The sequence below is a fragment of the Rhipicephalus sanguineus genome, chromosome 2 (assembly GCF_013339695.2).
Source record: "Rhipicephalus sanguineus isolate Rsan-2018 chromosome 2, BIME_Rsan_1.4, whole genome shotgun sequence".
In the NCBI taxonomy this organism is placed as follows: Eukaryota; Metazoa; Arthropoda; class Arachnida; order Ixodida; family Ixodidae; genus Rhipicephalus; species Rhipicephalus sanguineus.
The window spans coordinates 234,966,243-234,989,887 of NC_051177.1; the positions used below are offsets into that span (position 1 = coordinate 234,966,243).

Here is a 23,645-nt window from a genome sequence, read left to right on the forward strand (position 1 = left end):
TCAGTACGGCTTTCCCTGATGCTTCAAGATGCATAATTTTCCACTCATATACTGTTTACTATCAGAAAGAACCAGCCTTGTGATGACGCCTGTGCTTTCAATGCAGCCTAGGCATTCGAGTTACGTGGAGAAGTACATGCTGTCGCACTTTATGGCCAGACTCGTTAGGCTTTTGGTTCTTTTGCAGTTAATGAAGAATTCATATATTGTAAATTCAAACAATGAGCAACATGAAATTTGCTAGAATGAAAGGCTTCGCATTTTATTTAGACAGGTTTTCTTAACTTGCACTTTTGCCGAAGAAGTGGCACCGATATACAAGGGTTGTATTTCACCGTGCTATCCCAGCAAAATCCCGCCACCCACTGCAGTGGGCTGACATTGTTTATAAATTCTGTCCATTGTACGATATTAAAACTTCAGTGACCTGCATAAATCCATTAGAAGTCAGAAGAAATAGCAATCAAAATCATTTTTTTTTAATTACCGAACTCGAACGCCATGTTCTAATCACATGTGCATACTTCTTACTGTAGTTAATACAATCAGTCCTCACATAAAAGACTGGAGTCACACAAAACTTGTAAGTCTGCGCTTGTTTGTCACTTCCTTCTTAGTGTCCTGCCCAACAGTCAATTCACCAAGATGAACGCTCACCAACTAGCCCAAATTTCTACACTGCTTACTCATGATACATAGCAACTTCAGCTTCCACCTCCCCCTTCCCAGTGTTGCGGTCTGGGTCAGTACAACAAGCTCTCATACAACCTTCCAGGTTGCATGAGATGGCGGCAAGCACTGTGTGCATGTCTTTGCTGCTCAAGGTCGTCACAATGGGCAAAGTTGTAGCACAAATGACGGTTAGGTATGAACATTATTGCTGCGATTTACTTGCCCATCACCATTAACTCAATTAATACACATGCAGACCCTCGTTGGTGTTCGCCCAGCCGTACGTATACTTTGCTTTGACTAACAGCCGCCCTATTGCTCGTTCACCATCACCCCAACCACGCCGCTATTCCATGCTGACCAACTAAGTATCATCTTGGACGGAAAACGAGATCATGCAGCTCCTGGAGGTAGTGCTGCATCATTTTCGACTGATCCCAGTCCTCCGTTGACACTCCCTACGAACAAGAACCTAATAGAAGTGCATGTTGTCAGTATTTCTTTGACGGCATTGTCGATACTGGAGCTCAGGTGTCCATAATGAGTGCTTTCTCTGTCGCCGACTCAAAAAAGTACTCATGCCTGCTATAACTAAAGCCGCACACGTCACCGATGGTGGAACTGTTGCCGTCACTGGAATGTGTACAGGTTGAATAAGCATTGCCGGCCACCACGATCTCATCTATTTACGGTGCTCAACAATTGCTCTCACGACCTCATCTTAGGGATGGACTTTCTATTGATGCATTCTGTCATGATCGACTGTTCCACCGGTACTGTTTGCTTGGATCTTCCTCATTAGCCAGATACTCGCCCCAAACTCCACAACCCCTGTACCACAGTCTTCAACCACACACTGCCTAAAGCCCTAACATTCATTGAATTGGCAACAACTTCACCTGTGCTTGATGGTGACTACGTCGTCACGCCTATTCCTGATGTCCTTCTAGCGCACGACATCACGGTGCCACACTCCGTTGTAATCGTAGCTGCTAACCGGATATATGTCACCGTTATCAACTTCAGCTTCGTGATGCAAGTGCTACCTCAAGGAATCTCGATCACCCCGCTGCGATCCTTGTCACGTGATCACGTCACCACTTTTGCAGCCAACGTGTGCTCAGATCTTCCTTGTTGCCCACCGGATGCCAGATGCCTCGACATGGCATTACGCCCCTTGATCGCCCCAGACCTCAAACCTAAGCAATCAGCCGCCCTATGCCGCCTTTTGGCATCCTACCACGACATATTTGACATCAACAGTTAACCGCTCGGCCTGACTTCACTTGTAAAGCACCGCATAAACACTGGTGATGCTGTTCCCATTCACCGTGACATATCTGCCGCAGAGCAAGGTCATTCAAGAAGAAGTGAACGAGATGCTAGCCAAAGGCATTATGGAATCCTCATCAAGCCCTTGGGCATCGCCCGTCATACTTGCTAAAAAGAAAGATGACATGTGGCGTTTCTGCATTGATTACCACCATCTAATCCAATTACAATTTTCTATCAAGTGTGTAGTTGTCCTTGAGAGTTTTTTTTTTTCTGCTACACAGCTGTCGCCTGTCTACTACAATGAGAACTAAACATCAGAAATGTAACTTAAGTACGTATTTCAAGCAACCATCATCTTTCTTTTTTCTCTCTCTCCGAAAAACTGCGAAAATTTCACCTTGGTGCAATACAGTGCTAACTTAAGTATGTATTACAACGGTAAAATGTATTCGAGTGACTGCCATCTTTTTTTTTCGCCGAAAAACCACGAAAATGTCTTCACTTATGCTTAATGAAAATTATGTGAATTCTGCAGAAATATGGCTTCAGAACGGCGCAACAAGGAAGACGAAAATACGAAGGATCACACGAACACAAGCGTGTGATCCTTCGTATTTTCGTCTTCCTTGTTGCGCCGTTCTGAAGCCATGCATCTGTACCAACTCGCCCAATTGTCAGTGCGATTCTGCAGAAATGTAGCAAGATGTAGCAGGCTCCACCTCATCACTGTGCAGCAGCAGGTGTGCTAACATCGTGGATTCCCACAGTAGCACTATATAGATAAACTGAAATGCTTAAATCACGAAAAGCCTTTACAAGCAATAGTCTTCATTGATTCGTTAAAAAAAAGAAAAACCAATTCAAGAGTGCCAACAGGGACACACCCAGCAAGAGGTCCTCTCAAATGTCAAGGTTTAACATGTACTCTGCAGCAGGTGTGCTAAAACCATGGAAATGTCAGCAATTCACGCAAACCAAAGTTCATCATTCCCACATAGCACTATAACAAATAAACTGAAATGCTTAGATCACAGAAAGCATTTACAAGCAATAGTCTTCGTCGATTCATTGAAAGAAAAAGAAAAAGCAACTCAAAAATGCCGACAGGAACACCCAGCAACAGGTCCTCTCAAATGCAAGGTTTTACCCGAGATATCGGTACGCACCATTTTTATGTGGCACAGTGCCTCAGCAGTCTTGAAAACATGATAGCCACTGAAATGAGCCTGTGAAACTGAAGTTTCACCGGGAATTGGCAACAAAAGCCAGGCGGGATGCAGAGAGAGAAGTGGAGAGAGATGGAAAGATTGGGACAGCTACGCATAGTGGTGCGAAGACGAGAAACGGCAGAGCCATTCTGCACCTGCTCACTTGCCTTGCTATGCTGCACTACACAAGGCTATGCTATGCTCTGCTAGTGTACCTGGATAGCCGAGTGATTACAATGCTTGCCTTCGCATTCCCCCAACAAGTTCTCTTTCTGTCTTCTTTGTCTGTTTATTTCTATTTCTCGCTCCTTCTATCTTTCTTTCTCTCCAATATAATGCTTTGCTGGGCGAGATAGTTCATTGTCTTAAAATAAAAGCAGAGTGCAAGAAAGACAGGACAAGAGAGACATGAAGACGAGATGGGTGCTCATGACCAACAGGTTTATTAGGGAAAAATTGAAGGGACATATACAGTCAGTAAATGACAAGCACCTGTGCGTGCATCATAAAGCGAATCCATCCAAAGATCCGCTACAGTTTACCGCAAAGCAGCCGAAATTCACTCCCCCACGAGCACACTGATGTCTGGCTGACACAATTGAGTCCGTCTTTTTCACGTGAAATGACTCCAAAAGCTTGCATGCAACAGTTTTCTTGCTGCACCCCAGCACCTTCAATCCAGAAAACAAAGGCACACACCGCACAATGCGCAAGAACAACGCTCCCCTTCGAATTGCGGGTATGCAGGTCTGAATCCCACCTCATCAAAAAAAAATTTTTTTGCCAAGAATTTCTCTTTTTCGTTCTCTCTCTGTGTACTCGTTCTCTCGCCTATCAGAGTAATTGGATCCTGTGCTGGAGAATTTGGTGCACATGTCCCGGGAGCCAAGCAGAAGATGAAGTGGAGAGCGTGTGATGATGTCTGTCTGCAACTAACGGTGCTTCTTCGACCTAAAACAACTCCACTGTTAATAGAAAGAGAGAAGGCATACCACAGCCACGTATGGTATAGTACAACAAGGAGGTGGGAAAGGAGAGTGAGGAGGAGGAGGGATATAGTGTATCAAGGGGTGGGGAAGGGACACAGTGAGGCTAGCATAGCCTTGTACAGTACAGTATACGAAGGGGTGGGAAAGGGAAGTGAGGGTGAGGGGAACGCCACCAGCTCCTCTGTTCCTCAGTCTTTGCATCAGTAGTGCCCAATTTTTCGAGTGGCCACACCAATAAAGTTTAGATAACCGCTCAGGCATGGTCGCGTTCATTCCATGTTTTCATGAAGAGCGCGCTGCAACACTACCCAACGCAAAAAAATTTTGTCATTGTGTGCATATTGCGGAATATTCAAAACAATGATTGTGATTTCGTGTAGCTTGAAATACTAAAAAAGGGCAAATCTCACTGGTGCTCTTCAAGCATTCTGCCTGTGGTCTGCGAGCCCATGGGATGGCTGCTTGACACTACTGCTGCGCAGTTAATAACACACGTGTGCTTACCCTGTTTATCATACTTAACTCGATTAGTTTGTTGTCAAAGGCCTTGGAAGTCCTTGCACTAGTATGCAGTCCTCACCAAAACAAAGACAATTTTTCATCATTTTGTGATGGTAAACACTTTTCAACTACACAACCGCGGGAGATCAAGCGGCTTGATATTTTCTTTTGTTTCTTTTTCCAAATTGTTACAAGAAATGTTACATTTGCTCAACAGAAATTCAGTGATTTGTTATTTCCAGATATATAGACTGCTGTACATAATTATGTGATTAGTATTGATTGCACAAACCATTAAGCCTATGTTTGTGATGCCGAGTTGCGCAACAAAATTCAATGCAATCATCACACCGGAAATGTGGCCTGCCATGTGCTTCATTTAGATAGCATACCACTTTCATTTCCAAAAATTCTAAGCTTGGTGGCTCATGTGCCTTTCAATTGGCATCACAATAAATTCAAGAGCAGTTTCTTTTTTTATGCATTTCTAGTTGCAGAAGCAGTGTGACTGGGAAGACCACCAACCTCACACTTAGGGAAAACTGTGCTAGGAAACAAATCAGAAGCAACTTTTTTTTCAACTTGTCCCCATACAGTTCAGCTAAAAGGAGTACCGACACAAAAAATTTTGAAGGCGAGATAACTTGTGGCATAGATTTGTGTGGAAATATATGCATCATCTACAAAATATAAATGGCTAATATAGCCTAGCCCATATTTAAAATCAACTTTCAAGTGTGTGTGGTGCAACTACATGCAAAACGCCCCACCTCACGACATCAACACCAATTTAGTTTTAACATAAACAACCAATACCCACTTGCATCAAAAGTTTGTCATGGCTGCCGTACTCCTTGCTAGTGCTTTCTTCTAGCAGCCATCTTCAATGGAAAGAGGCTTGCACGGCAGTACAAAGGCTGGCGTACTTGAAGCATTTCTGAAGGGTCACGCATATTCGCAACGTCCCAGAGGGGATTATAGCCTTTCTTGAAAAAAATGGTCAATGTAGTGCTCGTATGCGTGCAGTTTTGTGTGCTCACACAGGCAGCTATGTTTACATAAAAACCACTCTGGGTCTCGCCTTACTCGGCGCTCTCTTGAGGTGAAATTGCAATTGGTTGCTATTAAACTGTCTCCAAATAATTAACCGTCGTGTGCTCAAGCAAATGAGGTTTTCAGGCGTGATAAGTGACTCGGCGTTATTGTCTGTTAGTTCTCATTAATATTGTGTCTAACAAAGATAAACGAGCCCTTAAAAATCATCTGCTTTCCTTCGGCTACATATTGCAACAGAAAAAACGAGATGTAAAATTTTTGTGTCAGTACCCTATAATTCACTGCTTAACATCACTGCAAGCACTGCTTAACATCCTTTCTGGGTTACTTTGCGTTAGCATGAGTTGGCCTATGCAAGCTCTTTCATTAATAAATGCTTCTGTCTCACATGCATGCACATTTTTAAGCAATGTGACATTTTTTTTTTTGCTCATGTTTGTTGTGTACCTTCAGCTCAATGTTGCAAAAGGTCTGGTTATTTGTGTTCAGCATAGCCTTGGTGTCATTTTAATTGATGATTTAACATTGGGCACAGCAGACAAGCAGCGCAGCTCGAGGTTAGGACGGATGCACAGCAAAGGTAAAAGCAAGCCTCTCTTGCACAAGTGCCACAAGCAATAAGGGAAAGCACGAGCGGTACTGTTCAGAACAGTGCAAAGGAAGTGAAACGCAACGTACAAGTGACTTGGGATAGTACATGCTCAGTGTGAAAGCATGAGGAACAAGAAAGTGTGGGAGAGACAGCTTGTGCACAACCAGTCACAAAATTACCGCGTAAACAAATTGCAGATCGAGCGCCATGTGCGACCACTAAGGGAAATTCTGCGACACTTCTTGTGAGGCAGAAGTGCCGCCTAGCCATGGTTTTCTTGACTATCGAGAGAGGGCTCAGAGGGCATGATTCAACATGGTGGGAGACTCGAAGGAACATCCAAGCACTGCTCCGCACCCAAGGTTTTCAAAAAGTTAGGACTTGCATCTGCTTTATAATTTAAAGAGTGCGTCCCAATTGAAGAGAGGATGCAGTATCCAGCTGAGACGAACTGAAATTGCCGTGCGCCTATCGGGGGCCATGGAAAAGTGTTCAGTGCCTGTATTGTGCACAACTGCACAGACAGCAGCCAGCTCTGATTCTCTCGAGTCTCATCAGATTCTCCACATCATCCAGCAAGCCTCTTAAAAACTGTTGCTCTGTCTTTGTCATGAGGAAGTTATCAATTTCAACACGTACATGAAGGTTGGTCATAGCGTACACTGTGAGGCATATTGCTGCTACAAGTACATGATTCAAACAATGGCCCCAGTGCCTAACTTCGTGCAAGCAAATGACTAATTTGTCCAAGAAAATGTACTTGTACAAAATTGTGTGGTAGCACAGCCAAATTACCAGTCATTTCTTTAATGAGTACGACCAGTCGATCTACATGTGAACACGTCGTATCACACAGCTGTTCTTCATTGGTAGGGTTATATGATTTCCGGCTGTCTCATAACTACACACAAAAGAAAGATACTTTTGTAGTGTAAGCTGTTGTGAGCTCACAATAACAGCCGGTTTTAGTGGCAAAATTGTTTGCCACCACCACCAGGGTCCATCGCTGCTGTCATCCTTTGTAAGAAAAAAAGCCTAGGTGTGAGCTGGAATCAAACACGGAATCCACATGATAGTCATGCATCCTGCCATGTAGCCATGCAAGTGCTTGAATCTCTTCCAAAAATAATCTTCCAGGCATCATGTTAGGTGAGGAATCACATTTACAGATGTAACATGCTTGGCACAAATGTAGAATTGCACAAGAAGCTTCGCAACTCATTGCAAAGGGCTGAGCCATAATTCTTCATCCTTCATCATCAGTCACAGCATCAACAAAGTGTGCAGCTATGTAGGCACCTTGCAGATGCATAGTGGGTAGTTTGTTACTGTGCAAAATGATGGCGATTGGTGTAGTCGGTACCTCGTAAGTGTACTTGCAGTAGGCACCTTGTGAGAGTTTACTATGGGCTCTATAGAAGGCCACTTCTCTAGCTTATGCTGCGACAGTGCTACGTGTTCCATGCAGGCCTGACATTTTTTTCTGCATTGACTCAGTTTCCTTTTGGCTTGACATCTTTAGTCTACTTGTGCTTGTGTGATTTTTTTTACCACTCTTCAACATTTTGTCAGGTCAACAGAAATCAGCACTGATAGAGAGCTCTCGAGGTCTTAGATGTAGCTGACATCACTTGAATACTCATAGTCCACTTCTTGCTGTCAACTCTGAGCTCATTACGCGGTTGGTTCTAACCTGCTGCTTTCTGTTGAACCAACCTGAAGTGTACCGATGCTGTGCGCGATTGTGGTGTACCTAGTTGAGTATGAAAATATTGCACAGTAAAAGTGAACACATAAAAACATTAAAGGGACACTAAAGGCAAATATTAAGTCGACATTGATTGTTGAAATAGCGGTCCAGAAACCTCGTAGCGCTGCTTTTGTGCCAAGGAAGTGCTTATTTTGAAATAAAATCACGTTTTTAGTGGTCCGCATCGTGTTAGCGCGCTTCAAATCTCCCGCCTGAAAATACGACTCTCATACGTCACTGCTGCCGTGCCCAACGTTGCCCGCTTTTACTGCGCGGCCGCCGACACTAGTAGCAGCCGAGCGGAAGTAGCGGTACCCACAGTAGCAACAACGGCGCTGCGGCAAAGACTTGCTCGGATGGGCACATTCAAAGCCGTCACCAAGTTGCGGTTGGACTCGTAATCCTCAGTACGAGAGTGCAGCGAGCACACACGCAGAGGTTTTGACTGTTTAGCACACTGGCGCAATGGCATGACACTAAGCCACTTCGAGCGTAAGGGTTCATTCCGCGGCACCCAGTGAAAAGACACACTGGTTTCCTTGCTGCAGCACTGGCGTTGTGCACCATTCGGGCATCCGGCAATATCACACGCATGCGGCATTTTGTCGAACTTTCTGTCAGAGCGACTTTCACGAGCGCGCAAAACACGCACGGCAGTACGCGATCCCGAAACTACCACTGAGACGGGCGAGGCACAGTTCGGCGAAAACGAAACCTTTGAACCACGCACGCCGTTCCCCATGGCAACGCCACGGAGGTTTTGTTTTCCATGAATCAAGCGGAAACGAACAAACAGCATTTTATTACGTCTTTTGATGCTCGGAATGTTCTTTTTTTACTGCTGCTAGTTTGATTACTAGTTTTTTATTGTAGGCCGACTTCCCTACGTCATCGGGATCACTTCGAAAATGTCCCACTCGTGGCGCTCATCATGTGATACATTTAGCTTAATTTCTCGGTAAGTAGGGCACTGCTGTTGATAATATTGCCGTTTTAGAAGTTGTCATACATTGGGCTTTCACTCTGACATAAATTGTTATTTGCCTTTAGTGTCCCTTTAAGATGTAATTTTACAGGTGTTTACAGTTGGATTAAGTGACAAATAGTCGGGTATTTATTTTTACCACTAGTATAATGCCTGCTGTGAGCATTGCCTCAAGAAATTTTTTGGAACTGCAAGTTAGAATATATGCCACTTTGCTCGGGCGGGTTTACTTATGAATAAAAATAGTTCGGAAGGAAACATGTTTCTTTTGGACCAGTAGGTGCAGGAGTTACTTCCAGCAATGACATGAAAAAAAATAATTTTGCTTTTGTGTAAAAATGTTTGAAGAGGAAGACCTTACAAAGTTTTTGGTACTGGGAAAGCATAGAAAGGACCCTGCAGTCTGCTGTAGGGGAGAGTCGGGAGGTTTGGGACAGTTGGAGGAATGGGACAACTCGTGTATCTCTCCTACAGTTATTTCTGGGACACTCGCGAAATACTCATTAGATGGCGCTAACATACCGACAACCTGGCTGTAATGGTGGACGTCTCCGGCGCCCAAAAGTAAGTTTCTGCTATCTGAGTATCTGCTACCTGAGACTGAAACGGCTTTTTAGTCGCCAGTACCAATTTGTCTCCCAAAACACGCATCATCGTCGTACTTTTTGCAAGAACAACTCTAGGCCTAATGCTCGAACGCTTGCCGTTGAACGTTGTTTACCTTGGGCAATGTACCTAGGGAGGAGTGGGACAGCTGAGGTGCGGGTGGAACGGGACTTGGTCCCAGTCCTCCCCACAGTAAAGTTCCTGCAGTGAGCAGTAATGAAGCTTCAAGGTTGAGCCGAATTAGCCCAGCAAGCAGTTATTTTTATTTATTTCACATGATAAGCTCTTAAATGTTCGGTGCCATGAAGATCAGATTAGATAACACATAGGCAGACTACATACAATTCACGTTAACAATGCCTGTACTAAGAGGACGTTATAAATATTGATATTGCTCCGTTACAAAGCTTAAGTTACCTTCACGTTGTCGAGTGGCACGGGATAAGCGCGAACAGTCGGCTACAGCAGGAGTGCTGTGAACTGCGTTCAGTAAATTAGGTCGCGCGCGTGAATATTTGCATTTGCAAGTTATTGCTCATTTATATTTTCAGGAAGATGCCAAGGGTGTACAGAAGAAAACATCCTGACAGGGCTCAAGCATCGAACAGTTGGACGCTTGATGCTGTGAGATTGGTGTGTGACCAAAAGAAAAGTATAAGGGAAGTAGCAGAAGCTTTGAAGATATCGAAATCAGCGCTTGGCCGAGCAGTCAAGAAGTACAAGGATAGCGGTGACAAAGATAACATCTTGTTCAAGTCCAATTTGGTTTGCGGAATGATTTTCACCGCAGAAGATGAAGTGCTCTTGAAGGAATATCTGCTGAAGGCTAGCAAAATGCATTACGGACTTACGAGGATGCAGGTTTGCTCACTGGCGTACCAATATGCAAAAGCCTTAAACCGGTAGTGCCCAGCGTCGTGACAAGCCAACAATTTAGCTGGAAGAGACTGGTTTATGGGTTTTATGGACCGCCATCCTGAGCTGCCCCTTCGATCGCCAGAAGCGACTAGTCTCGGTAGGGCAACAAGCTTCAACAAGCACAATGTCGATGCCTTTCTTTCAAACCTGAAGAGTGTCTACGACCGATACCAGCTTACTGGTATCGGTCGTAAGTATATCAGCATATCAGCAAAACTGCTAGCCAGCCTAGTTGGAACGAATTCATATTTTAGCCACTTGCGCGAAACAAACAAGGACGAGGAAAAGAGCACACGCGGACAGAGTGCAAGTGGTGTTTGCAGCGGAAAACAACGTAGGAAGTGTGTGTTCTAAGGTAAAAAAGATGTTCGAAAGCGAGCAAAGAGCAAAAAAAGATTGTCGCATTAAGCATCCGCGTAGAAACCAGTTCGTAGAATGCGCGAAAAATCTTGTGTATAACATTCCTATGACGTGTGGCCCATGGGGCAAACAGGGCGATGCTGCAACACGAGACTAAGGGAACACTTGTCCAGCCTGAAAGGTCGCCCGAGTACGTATTTGGCCATGCATTGTCAGGAATGTGGGTGCACACCTCAGCCTAGCAGCGCTAGCATTTTGTTCAAACACAGAAAACAAACAGCGAGACAAATCATGGAAGCCCATTGGATAGAAAAACTAAAAGAAGAGTGCATCAGCCATCCTTCCATTGCCTTGTTAGATAAAGAGATTTCGCTCTTGTCATCATACCTCTAATGACGTTTTCTTCTAAGTTGTTTGCTAGATGTGCTTTTACGTATCCCGTTGCTGTGGACACGCAGATCCGAGGCTTTGTAATCACAAGATAGTTATATGCGCGAGTGATGTGATCTTTGAAGAGATCGCGCAGATCTTGTTGGGTACTTGAGGAGATGCTTTTTCAAAAATAAACCAGTTGTCAGATTGCTCTTGTCCGTGTGTGCTCTTCATCCTTGTTTGTTTCGCGCAAGTGGCAAAAACAGCATATCAGGATAATCTGAAATAAGAACTGTGCGCAGTGCAACAAAAAATGGATGTTCTAACACCATTAGAACAAAAGTTATGGTATGTTCAACATTCCCGAGTGAACTTTCAGCTTAAAATTGACTCACTCACGAATGTTCAACATACCATAACTTTTGTTCAAATGGGTTTAGAACATCCATTTTTGTTGCACTGCACACAGTTCCGATTGCAGACCATCCTGATATGCTGATTTACTTTGTAACGCACTCAGTTTAGAAATAAACTTGCTCCCCAATAGGCACAGGAAATATTTCGTGTTTTAATAACTCCACATTATACAAGAAAAGTAATTGGATACTTGAAAACAGCATGCAAATATACATAAAGTTGTCAAGTTTCATCAAAATCGATTAAGAAATGAAAAATTTTTAAGAGCACCTTGACAAAGCTTTGACAGGGGGGACACTGCTATAGTAGCAGTTTCTTGTGGGTGAAACTCGATCACATCAAAATGAAAAAAACAAGCGCATGTGGCACTATTATACATTGCATAAAAAGTTTACGTTTAATTTAGCGGCATTTCATATAACAAAGTAATTTTTCACAAACTTCATTATACTGCTATAGAGTGAACATTGATTAGTGCGCATAAGGTAATGCACTTAAACCTGGATATAATGAAATGGACAAATTCCCGAAAAAATTCGTTGCAAACAGATTTTCGTTATATGCAGTTTCAGCACGAAAATTCGGAAAAGGAACGCACAAATTAAACAAAAGGGGAACTGAAGGCAAAGCTCGCTCAAAACATTTATTTAGCAGCAAAAAAACCGTGTTATTTTGCGCTATTGCTTATTCGTGAGGGATGGCAATACTGAACGTTCGTAGGACATCAATACAACACTGCTCCGTACTCGTCTAGCCGTGGCCTCCGAGATTGGCTCCGGCAACGTGCCGTCGCATTGCTAGAGCTAATAGCCAAGGTCACGGTCTCGCCAACACGCGGCACGGCGCAAGACGGCAAAGCACGTGACGAATCGACCTCCAAAAATCCATCATTGTCACTGTGGTCGCGGACAGTTTCGACCAGCACCTAATCTGACATCCACATTGTCCACATTAAAAAAAAAAAATTGCAAAGCTGCACGTCGTCATGCGTGCTCATGCACACGGTGAAACCACGCACGTGCGCATAGCGTCGAAAACGAAGAGCGAACTCCATGTGAGGCACTGCCCCACATATGCGACGCAAACTCGAAGCATAACAACACAGAGCAAGGATTTTTTTTTAGTGGCGTCACGAAGTGCAGTTTACCTGGGTTCCATTGTCCCGGCTTCGGCGGATAACGTGCGACTTGCCATCAATCCAGTAGAGGAAATCTGCAACAGGGTCGAATTCCAAGGCGCGAATGTTCTTGAGGCCTTGGATGGGCAGCATTATGTCTGGAGAGTCGTCAGCATTCAAGCCAAGTCGGCTAATGCTGGACTTCTGGCTGAACAGCAGGAAGCTGGGTGGGCCTGCATGTTTGGATGGCTTTTATATTCCCACTATATGCAGTAATTGAATACATACTGCTGCTGCTGCTACTGTTTGATTGTTAACTACTTGCAAAGATTTATTTTCACCAAGCTGTGTTTACTCTGAATATAAGTGACTATCACAAATGTGAAATCCACTTTCTAAAGAAAGCTTTAAGTGATGGGTGCAAAGCTGCAGTACTCACACATCCAGACGTGCCTACTGCAAAATCCTGAGCAAGCAACCGCCTAGGACTGCAGCGAGAATGTTCCAACAGAAAAGAAACATCAAACTCTATCTTTTTACATAAAAGCTTTGTTTAATGGGCATTCGCTGTAAAACCTTGTTAATTTGGAAAACTCTATAATCTGGACTCATCCCATGGTTCCTGCAAGAATATGCATTGTTTAATGGCACAAACCTTTTTAAATTGGATGTATCTGGTTGCAGCCCAGCTGAATATCAGAGCACACCGACTGTGACGCGCCACAAATTTGCAGCACCAACCAGTGAAAGTGTCTCTAGTGTCCATTCCAGATAAAATATGCATCAAATGTGTTTCATCACAAATGTGATTGCACTGTGATGGCCAAACTTAAGGCTCCATCAGGCTTTCTGTTGCATAAACAGGCGAGCAAGGAGAGAGGTGTCGCGTTGAATGTCAAAATCTTTTTGACATTCTACAGCATTTGTGTTTCTCACTGCGCATCACCTGCATGCATGCATGGTGGTCAACCATGATTACATTGTCAGACGTGCCACACTTGTGATGTTATCAGCAGCAGTTCTGTTTTCACTTGGTGCACAATGGCTGGCCGAGTGCCTCGAAATCACATGGCCACGATTCTCTGCGGCAAGCAGTAGTTTAGCTCCAACTCAGTGCTACTCGCGTGCAATGCTACACTCCAAACCCCTGGCTGGCCACAAAGTTTCTGTGATGTTCTCTTCCTAGGCGTGAACAATCAGAGGAGCAGAGAAGAAGGCGTGTAACCTCCGAGCTAAGATACACAAGAGCAAGCCGCCATCATCCTGAGATGAAAAGCCCTGCTCCAGCAGTGGCCCCTTTCTGCCTGGCAAATGCTACCCCTGAAGTTAATGAGCAGCCTCAAGGGTTCTCGTGAGAGGGCCCCCGAGATGACTCTTGGTGTCAATGCTCGCCCACCTGCTAAAATGACAAAAGAACCGGCCATCTAAAAAAAAGCCCGACAATTTGTTACAAAATGTCACGTTTGGGTTGCTTAGCCCGCTATATCACTGAAGGCAAGAGCTTCTGCGACAGAATCCTCGAGCCCAAGAATGGAAACTGGAAACACGGTGTTACGCTTTTGTTGAGCATTCCGAGAAACGTGAATCAATATTGAGTGTGACAGAGGCCGAGACAAACCCGGAAAGAAGGCTTCTCCTCGAGTCCATTCAGAACAACACTGACCACCACATTCACACCGCAATGGAAACGAGGAACCGAAGTGTGAGGAAAAAAGCACAGAGGAAGGAACCAAACAAGTTACTAAATGTTGAGGCCGGTGCCAGTTCAGCAATGATAACTGACACCAGCTTGACTTTGGCAAATGAGTCCTGCGGAAACCTGCAACATGGCGGAAGGGTTATGAGAGGGATAATTCACAACCACACATTTGCAGCAAGAATCAAGATATTGACAACCATCCATTTGTAGCACAACACCACAAGGACATCCGTATGGATTTCCTTGTAGCTTCGTGCTACAAACTGATGGTTCTGACTTATGAGTGGTGGGAATGCCTTCCAGCATTTTGGAGCAGATATTGGAGCAGGCAAAATCTGCTTTTGGAGCAGCTACCCCTGTGTTTGGAGCAGGCATGGGCTTTTCACGAAATACACAGAGGAAGAACATTTAGCTTTAATTTTGTTTAATGTTTCCTCCCTTTACATAATGATTTCTACATAGGCAACAAGCCTGCAAAATAAGCACAAAAAATAAACAAAAGTAATATTACGTACAGAGGCGATGACACAAAATAGTGAAGGCTATTGCACACACAAGCTGGCTGCAGCATGAAAACTGTCCATAGCAGCAGCACACACACACACACATATATATATTCAATTAAAACGTAGTTTCGACGACAAAACCCTGACCGAGTCTCATCGAGCATAATTATGTCTTCGCGAAGCGCTTAAGCCGTAGTGGTTCATCCTACGTCTAAGGGTTAGTGCGTACACTGCATACCGCGATAACTTTCTGCGACATAAAAGTTTACTGCGCTGCTGAATTTGTCGACGCCACAATGTTTTCCATCTTTTCGAGAAATGCGGAAACCGGTCGATGAATGATTCTTACTTCCGCACGATTGTGGTGATGCCTTTGCGGGCAAGCATAGAGAAAGAACGAATGCGTGGTGGCAGCAACTGACGAACACGGCAGTTCTACTTATCGCTGACAACCTTATCGCAGTATCTTCAGCTACATTCTAGAGCATGCTTATTGTGTAGCGCTACTTTAAGCCTACTGCATGCTTTTAGCCGTCGATTGCTGCTGTTCATTGTGCGGGACTGCGTTCAAGTGCACACCGCTTGTCGTGTGCTGTGTCGTGCGACCCCTGGTGACATGTGAAAACACCAGTGCGGTAAGGGCCTCTGTTAATGGCACTGGGCCTCCCCCATGCCTCTTAGCTGCCACCAACCCGGCGTGGCCATGCCGGTCATGTGACCCGTGCCTCGCTGACCAATAGCCCTTCTTCCCTCTCCATAAAACCACCTGCAATGGGAGACTGATGGGAGAGCAGTCTCCCATCAGTCTCGCCAAAACTCGGTCTACAAGTCATCACTCTATGCGCCCTGCCGTCGCCCTGCCGTCGCTCGGCCCTCCGCCGGCCTGCCACGGGTTATGCCGCGCTCCTGCCTATGCAACACATGGCGCCAATACAACACATGGCGACGAGGTAGTTGAACCCAGTTCTACAGGCGACGCCAGGAAGAGTACGACGTACGCGACATTACACTATGAGTCACCTTTTCTGCTGCGCATCGGTGCTTTGGCTTCCTGCACGCTACAAGGGAGTCGGCCTGAATTTATTTGTTCCTGCTCCGGCTACTGAACGACACCACTTCCATTCTGCTTAGGCCTACTGCCACCTGCACGCATGGCTGCCCTGCTTGCAAACCTTCCTCCGTTCCTCAACGTTCCCGGCAAGCCTCCCATTCCATGGCATATATAAAAAAGATTTTCCAGGTACACCTGAAGGCGGCCGGCGGAACCGGCTGGGAGGACAAAAAACGCGTGTCAGCACTTATCAGCGCGCTCGGAATTGAGGGCCAACGCAAATACTTCGCCGCGCAAGAGCAGCTTGAAGCGCAGGCAGATGGCACCGTTACAGCGTCGAGTTCGGGCACGGTGCCGAAGACAGAAGCGGCGACGGAAACGGAGTATGACACGGTGCTCCGGTTTTTGGATGGGCTTTTCACCGAGACAACGAACGTGCTAGCCGAGCGGCACCTGTTTACAAGCCGCAAACAACTGCCTGGCGAAACTTTCCTCGAATTTGTCACAGCCCTCAAGGAGAAAGCCCTCTCGTGCAAGTTTGGCGCCACTTACAACGACAGAGTACGGGACCAAATAATTCACAGGGTCGCCAATGCACATGTACGGGCCAAACTTCTCTCCTACGAGGAAGCCCTTACGCTGCAAAAGGCAGAAGTTGGATGCGACTCGGAGGCGCTCAACAAAGCCAACGAGGCGTTTGGAGAAAACGAGCGGCTACTCGGCTTGCACTCCGGTGACAGCGGCAGCATCCAGTGCGTCGCAGCGGCTCAAAATGGCGGGTCGGCTGCTTCGCTGGCCCCGCATGTGACTCACACATGGTGGTGGCTTCCTCCCCAAGTTAGGCAGCCGCACCCAAGATGGCTGCGCGGGCTCGACGGTGGGTGTACAAGACTGGGTTCTCTGCCAGCCAGTAAAAAAAAAAAGAGAGAGAGAGAGAGGATGACCTTATTTATAGGTCTGGCGGTCCCATGCCACCAATTTCCGACAGGGTGGGCGCCCTCCCAAGCGACTATGAACTCCGTTCTGCCAAGCACCAGGCCAGAAGTGCGCTTGTACCTATTTTACTGGTAGATACCCGGCAGCAGCAATTCTCTGCCTCCCACAGCAGTGGCGGATGCTCAACTGTAGTGGGTTAAGGTGCGCCCAGGGGCCTTTACAGAACCTTATAAGGCCACCTTTCGAGATGAGTACCCATTGACAACCGAGCGCCAGGTAGGTGTACTCCTCTACCCCTTTGGAAAAACCGGTGGGTTCTCGGTCGGCACTGAGAATCGAATCCGGTACCCCCCACATTGGAAGCGGATGCTCAACCATGTAGCCACCACTGCGGTAAAAGGTTACGGCCCGCCAAACAGATTCCCTCCAGTTGCACACAGTTAAACAGGAGCAGGGCACCTTCCCAGGAGAGAGCGAAGCCCCACCTGTACCCATTTACGTTGGGTCATCGTCGGCCTTCCACCTAAGTGGAATCCCTTCCATGTGCGGTGGCCCCACACTGGCATGTGCTCGAAAGGGCGGGGATGCACAACCTCCGAATGTCCCTTCGTGCAAAGACAACTCTGCCCAGATGCAACAGCATCTTTGAGGTTACGTCCAAGGGACGCAAGCTCTACGCACATCTTTAAAGTGGCTGCATTGGCCACCGGCCCTCACAGTGAAGGACCTCTCACGTTAGTGACGGTGTTGTCCCGGGCCAACACCATTGCCACGTTGTGGTGCTACTTCCAAGCCCGAAGGCCCGGTTTCACTTTCTCGCCCACTTAGCCATTGCGGAGCAATGTTGCCCGTGGCGCCCACGTGGAGGAGGGGCAAGGGTGGGCACAGCCAGCGCTTCCTTAAAACCGGTGCGGATTACACGGGAACACCACCTCCCGCAGCGAAATCGCCTGTGTCCTGTGGACCTCCCACACCACAGTGTCCTGCAAAAGCTCAACATGTACTAGTAGCCAATTCACCAGCAAAGCCTCCAAAGCTGGATTACAGGGGCTCGCAAGTTCCCACGGCTTGAAGTGGGCTACCACAACCCAGGCCCAGAGATGACCTTCGCCTCATGGACACAAGCCTACCATCTGCACTGTGGTGGCTGACTCGGCCTCCAAGGCTTGGATTACAGGGAGTCGCGACCTCCCCGGCTGCAGGCCTCCGGGCAGTCTTCCCCCGAGTACCCACGCATAGGTTACACCTTACCCATTTGACGTGCGCCGCTTCCTAGTAGACTGGATTACAGAAGGGCGCAACATCTTCCAGCATTTGTGCAACATCTCCCGAGACCGATGCACACGGCCTCCATTAGGCTGGATTACAGGGGGCCGCCACACCCTCCAGTTTCAGCGTTCACGACGCTGGTGTCTCACCTAACCTGGGTACACGGCCAAATACAGGGCCAACTGGGATGCCGAATGGGACAAGTCCCACTGGTGGAGATCCACCTGTGACTGGACCAACCACCAGGGCTCCGCATGGATTACAGGAGCACGCACCTCCTACCCACGTCATTGTTGGTGGGTACCGGAGCCACTCCATCATTGATGACAAAGAGGGACTTCGACACGCTTTTCACTTTGAAGCATCGCCTGCCGAGCAAGCGTCAGTTCACTTGAAAAATTTTTCGAAGCACCGCATACCGGTCCTGGGCTATTTCCGCACGAACTTGCAGCACCAGGGCAAGCGGGCCTTTGTCACCTTCTACGTGACAGCACACGGCACTTCACTGCTGGGGCTGGACGCCATCCAGCAATTGGGACTCCTGATAGACGGCGCAACGTTAACGTGCCGTCTTGCTACACCCATTTCCTCGCAGCTTCCTGCAGGTGTACCTCTGGGATTCGAGCACATGCCTGGCGGAGCCCTGGGACGTGTCGAGGACTACGTCCATCGGGCCAAGAGGTAGCAGCACATCGTGCCAGTGTTCGCCAAGCTGCGTCAGCTGCCTCTGGCGCTACGGCAGCAAGACGCCAGCAAGCTGCGCCGGCTCCAGGATGACGACGTCATCATCGACGGCCGCGGTCGACGGCTGCATTCAGCATTGCACATCAGCAACCCAAAAAGTTTTTCGCCTGGGACTGATAGGAATAGGTCTTCAGAGTCGGCTCATGGCAGCCACAATCCACCAAGTTCTTCCGGGAGAGATGGGGACGGGTCTTCAATGTCGGCTCTCGACAGCCGCAACACGCAAAGTCTTCCTGCAGGGCCTGGGTCACATCGCCCACAGCGGACACGTAAGCCCCCAGCCCACTTGAAGGACTACATCACAGACTAAAGCAGTCAGTGTCTTCTGGGGCTATACTGCCTTAGAGGCCTGCAGCATGGACGCAGAGGTCTAGTGAGCGTACGTGAATGTTCAGTGAATAGTGCAAGCTGGCACTTGTGTTTGGTGTTGGCGAACCGGATCTTCTTTTCTGTATCCTAGGTTGTGTTTGTGTGCTCCTAGGATTGAACTTCCGAGTTATGCAGGTTTCATTCCCTCAACAGGAACTCGAATGTGAAATTTTTTTTTCCTTTGTTGAGTGTTTGCAGATGTGCAACATAGCAATCATAAGGTAATTCATATGGCGTGAGCAGTACTGTTACTCTTAGCCCATCTAAATGCAGCCTGGGCTGCCTTCTGCCTTAGCCAATTGTCTGCCGCAATGTATAATGTATGACAGGCATAAACAGTTCACACATTTCAAGGTTTGTTCAAAGAATGTATAAGGATGCAATTCCTCCCAGGGCGGGACGATGTTGTGTCGTGCGACCCCTGGTGACATGCGAAAACACCAGTGCTGTAAGCGTCTCTGTTCATGCCACTGGGTGGAGCTTGGCCTCCCCCATGCTTCTTTGCTGCCACCAACCCGGCGTGGCCATGCCGGTCATGTGACCCGTGCCTCGCTGACCAATAGCCCTTCTTCCCCCTCCATAAAACCACCTGCAATAAATGCAGGAGAACAGTCCTCCCGTCAGTCTCGCCCAAGCTCGGTCTAAGAGTCATCACTCTACGCGCCCTCCCGTAGCTCGGCCCTCCGCCGACCTGCCGCGGGGTTACGCCGCGCTCCTGCCTACTCAACACATGGCGTCAATACATCGTGCACCTAGAAACCTCAGTGCATTGACGCTATTACCATAAATGCACACGTATGGCACAGCAAGCGTAGCGTTGCTCTAAGTATACTGCACGCTTTTATTAGGCGACAAGCCAAACGCGCCTCCATCCACTGCCAGGACCGCTAGAGCATTGAGGAGTGCGCATCTCTTGCAGAAAGCTAACACTGCGGCATGGTTGCAGCATTGCCACTGATACTGAATTGAATCACATCGGCTGTAACAACGGCTGGGCCGCTAGTGACGCCATTAAGAAATGCAGCAGCACAAGCGCACAAGATGGCGACCATGACGTACTTCCGCTCACGAAGCGCTGTCCGCCAAACATTAGTTTCGTTTCCAGAACCATGTTGTGGTGCAGCAATGGCACAATTAGGCAAAAAAGACCCTTTTGGAGCAGTGTGGAGCAGTAATTTCCAGTCGATGCAGATTGGTGCAATTTGCACAGGTTTCCCACCACTGACTTATCGCTTTCATAGCTTGACTTTGAGAAGGCAGCTTACTATAAAGCTGTACACAGGCAATGTCATAATTAGACACTGCACAAAAAATTTTGAGAAGACAGCGCACACACATGCTGCAAGAAAATTCCCATGTGCTGCGAGCATTGGTTGCTTTCTTGTTCAAAGTTCATGCTGTGGCGCACAAAAATTTAAAGAAGTTTGGCACCAATGCAGAAAGTCCAATAGTAGCTTTCATTGAATGTCCATATGCAGTAAACTCCCTCCCGTTAAGACAAACTTGGTTAAGATGAATTCTCACTCATGGGAAAAAACCTGGGCACGGTTGTTTGGTTTCCCATAGACTCAATGCGAGAAAGAATCCTCTCAAGACGAACTGCCTAAGAGGTACACTCCTGTTCACATGAACCTTCACAGTGACCGCCAACACTGGCCATTCTGCGCAGCAAACATTGCACTCTTAGTGGGGCATTGAGGTGACCAAGAGAAAGCAAAAAAACAAAGCACTTTCTGGTGCAAACACGCGTAGCAAATAGGGAGGGAGTGAGATAAGTAAAAAAAGAAAGGATAAAACCAGAGGTGCTGCTTTTATCAGCAAAAGAAAGCAAGAAGTAAGAGGATTCCCCAAGCTATTGTCCCTTTGTATTCTCACGGCGTTCTACTGTTCTCCAGCTGGAGTATAAAGGAGTATAGAAGAACACAAGAGCTTGGGGCCCTTACGGTGACAGAGAGGCAAAATGCAAGAGGAATGCAGTGGTGATTCAACCAGTTTAGGTTTCGGAGCAATCTTTGGAGCAAGAAAAAAGACCGTTTAGAGCAGGTTTGGATCAGGCAAACTCATGTTTGGGACTTGGAGCAGTGCAACAGTACGTGTGTAAGATTTTAGTGCACAAACAGGAAATGGTGCCCCAATGTAAACAAGGAGACGAGACCAACAGTCAGAGAGCAGCCATAGCAGCCAAGAGGCTGTTCCCATGGTCAGTGCTGTCTTGCCTCAACATACTAGGTGTGCACTGCAGTGAAGCATTAGTGACAAGGTGAGCATGGCATACAGTAGACTCTCGATAATTCAAACTCTGATAATTCAAACTTTCGATTAATTCAAACAAATCTTAAATTTTTGGTTGGCCCACTATGTTTTCAATGTATTTTAAAGCTGCTTAATTCAAACTGCCTCACTGCACAAATTCGGTTAATTCAAACTTTTTGCTTTTCCATGTCTGGAAATATCTGCTGCCTTTGTTGCTTCTAGCTGAACATTCACGTTTTTCTGTTACTAACCGGTGCAAATAAAGCTGACTGCCTGCCTACAAAACGGCCAAACTAGCCGAACCTTGCGCACCAATAATCTCGTGCTGACCAAGGGAAAAAAACACTGTACGGTCTGGCCTTGATCTATCGCATGCCAAACGTTTCTTAAAGTCACTTTCTCTGCGACATGCCATGCGAGAAGGTGTCCTAAGAATTAGAAGGGGCTAGCAACTGTCGTGGGATGCAACACATTTCGTCCCTTAATTACACATCCGTGCGTGCCTTGTGTAATAACAAGTACCAGTATTATCGCTGATGTCTAAAAATTTTACTGGCAATCATGCAGAGCAGTCTATGATGTTGCTGCAGCACTGAGAAACAATAAACATTGCAGTGTTAGTTGGTGTGTTGCCCGAGTCATATTTATGAGAACTTCTGATAATTCAAATAAAATCCTGAGGTCCCCTCAAGTTTGAATTATTGAGAGTCTACTGTATATGGTTTCTGAGAGTGACAGGTACCAAAAGATCATTCGCTCCAGGTTTTCGAGAAGGCAAGGAGTGACCACCCCTATGAAGATAACACACACATATAGTTACGCCGATTATATAACGAGAAAAAGCACATAAGTGAAAACGGGGGATCGAAGGGCTTCCGTGGCAATGATGGAAAGGTGTTGGTGTGTTTGGGCCTGGCAAAGAATATTGTTACGGGGAATATAAACAGAGACTCGAAGGACTAGCAACAGATGTATTTGCAAGTGGTTCACCGAGCAGCGCTGCTGATAGGAACAGCTCGCGCCAGTCTATCTTATTGTCGTCCTTTTCTTCGTCTTGTGGACCACGATGCCACTGGTACGTAGCATGACCCCCGGCGGCGGAAGCACCGTCCCGGAGCTTTAAAGGTCGTTTTCAGAAGCCGTGTTGTAGGGCTTGAGCCGTGAGACGTGAACAACATCACTGGACCGAACGACAGATGACGAGGGACAGATGGGGCCAATCTCATAGGGGCCAATCTCATAGGGGACACTCATAGGGGACTTGACGCACTATACGGTAAGGTCCCGTGTAAGGTGACAAAAGTTTTTCAGATAGGCCCACTCGACGATAGGGGACCAGAGTAGCACAAGGGTACCGGGAACGAAATGTGCGTCTCGATGTGAGGCATCGTACCGACGTCGTTGGTTGCTCTGCGACGCCGTCAGGCGAGCGCGAGCGAGCTGACGGGCATGATCGGCTCGCGCGATAGCGTCATGAGCATACTCGCTGGTGGACGAGGGTACTGGATGAAATGATGGTGTCCAGTGGTAATGTCGGCTCTCTTCCGTCAATAGGTAGAAAGGTGAAAAGCCTGCTGTGTCGTGGCGCGATGAGTTATACGCGAAAGTGGCGTAGGGTAGGGCAATATCCCAGTCTCGGTGGTCCGGCGACACATACATAGCGAGCATGTCCGTAAGCGTGCGATTGAACCGTTCCGCGAGGCCGTTGGTTTGAGGGTGGTAAGCAGGTGGTCACTTTGTGCTGCGTGGAACATGAACGCAGGATGTCGGCGATTACTTGAGAGAGAAACGAACGGCCACGGTCGGTGAGCAGTGTCTTGGGGGCACCGTGAACCAGTTATAACGTCCCGTAACAGGAAGTCAGCAACGTCGGTTGCACAACTCGTTGGTAGAGCTCGCGTAATAGCGTAGCGCGTAGCATAATCAGTAGCCACTGCTATCCACTTGTTTCCCAATGTTGATGCGGGAAAAGGACCAAGCAGGTCTAACCCAACGCGGTG

At 47.1% G+C, this 23,645-nt stretch overlaps 1 protein-coding gene across 2 annotated transcripts in view; it reads right to left on the reverse strand.

Annotated features, from left to right (window-relative positions):
• Positions 1–23,645, reverse strand: part of LOC119382309 (low-density lipoprotein receptor-related protein 6) — a 637,453-nt gene that overhangs the window by 56,183 nt on the left and 557,625 nt on the right. For both annotated transcript variants that reach the window (XM_049412791.1, XM_049412792.1), the window contains exon 14: positions 12,849–13,051. In XM_049412791.1, coding sequence (XP_049268748.1) covers positions 12,849–13,051 — 203 coding nt within the window. The remainder of the gene's footprint in view (positions 1–12,848; positions 13,052–23,645) is intronic.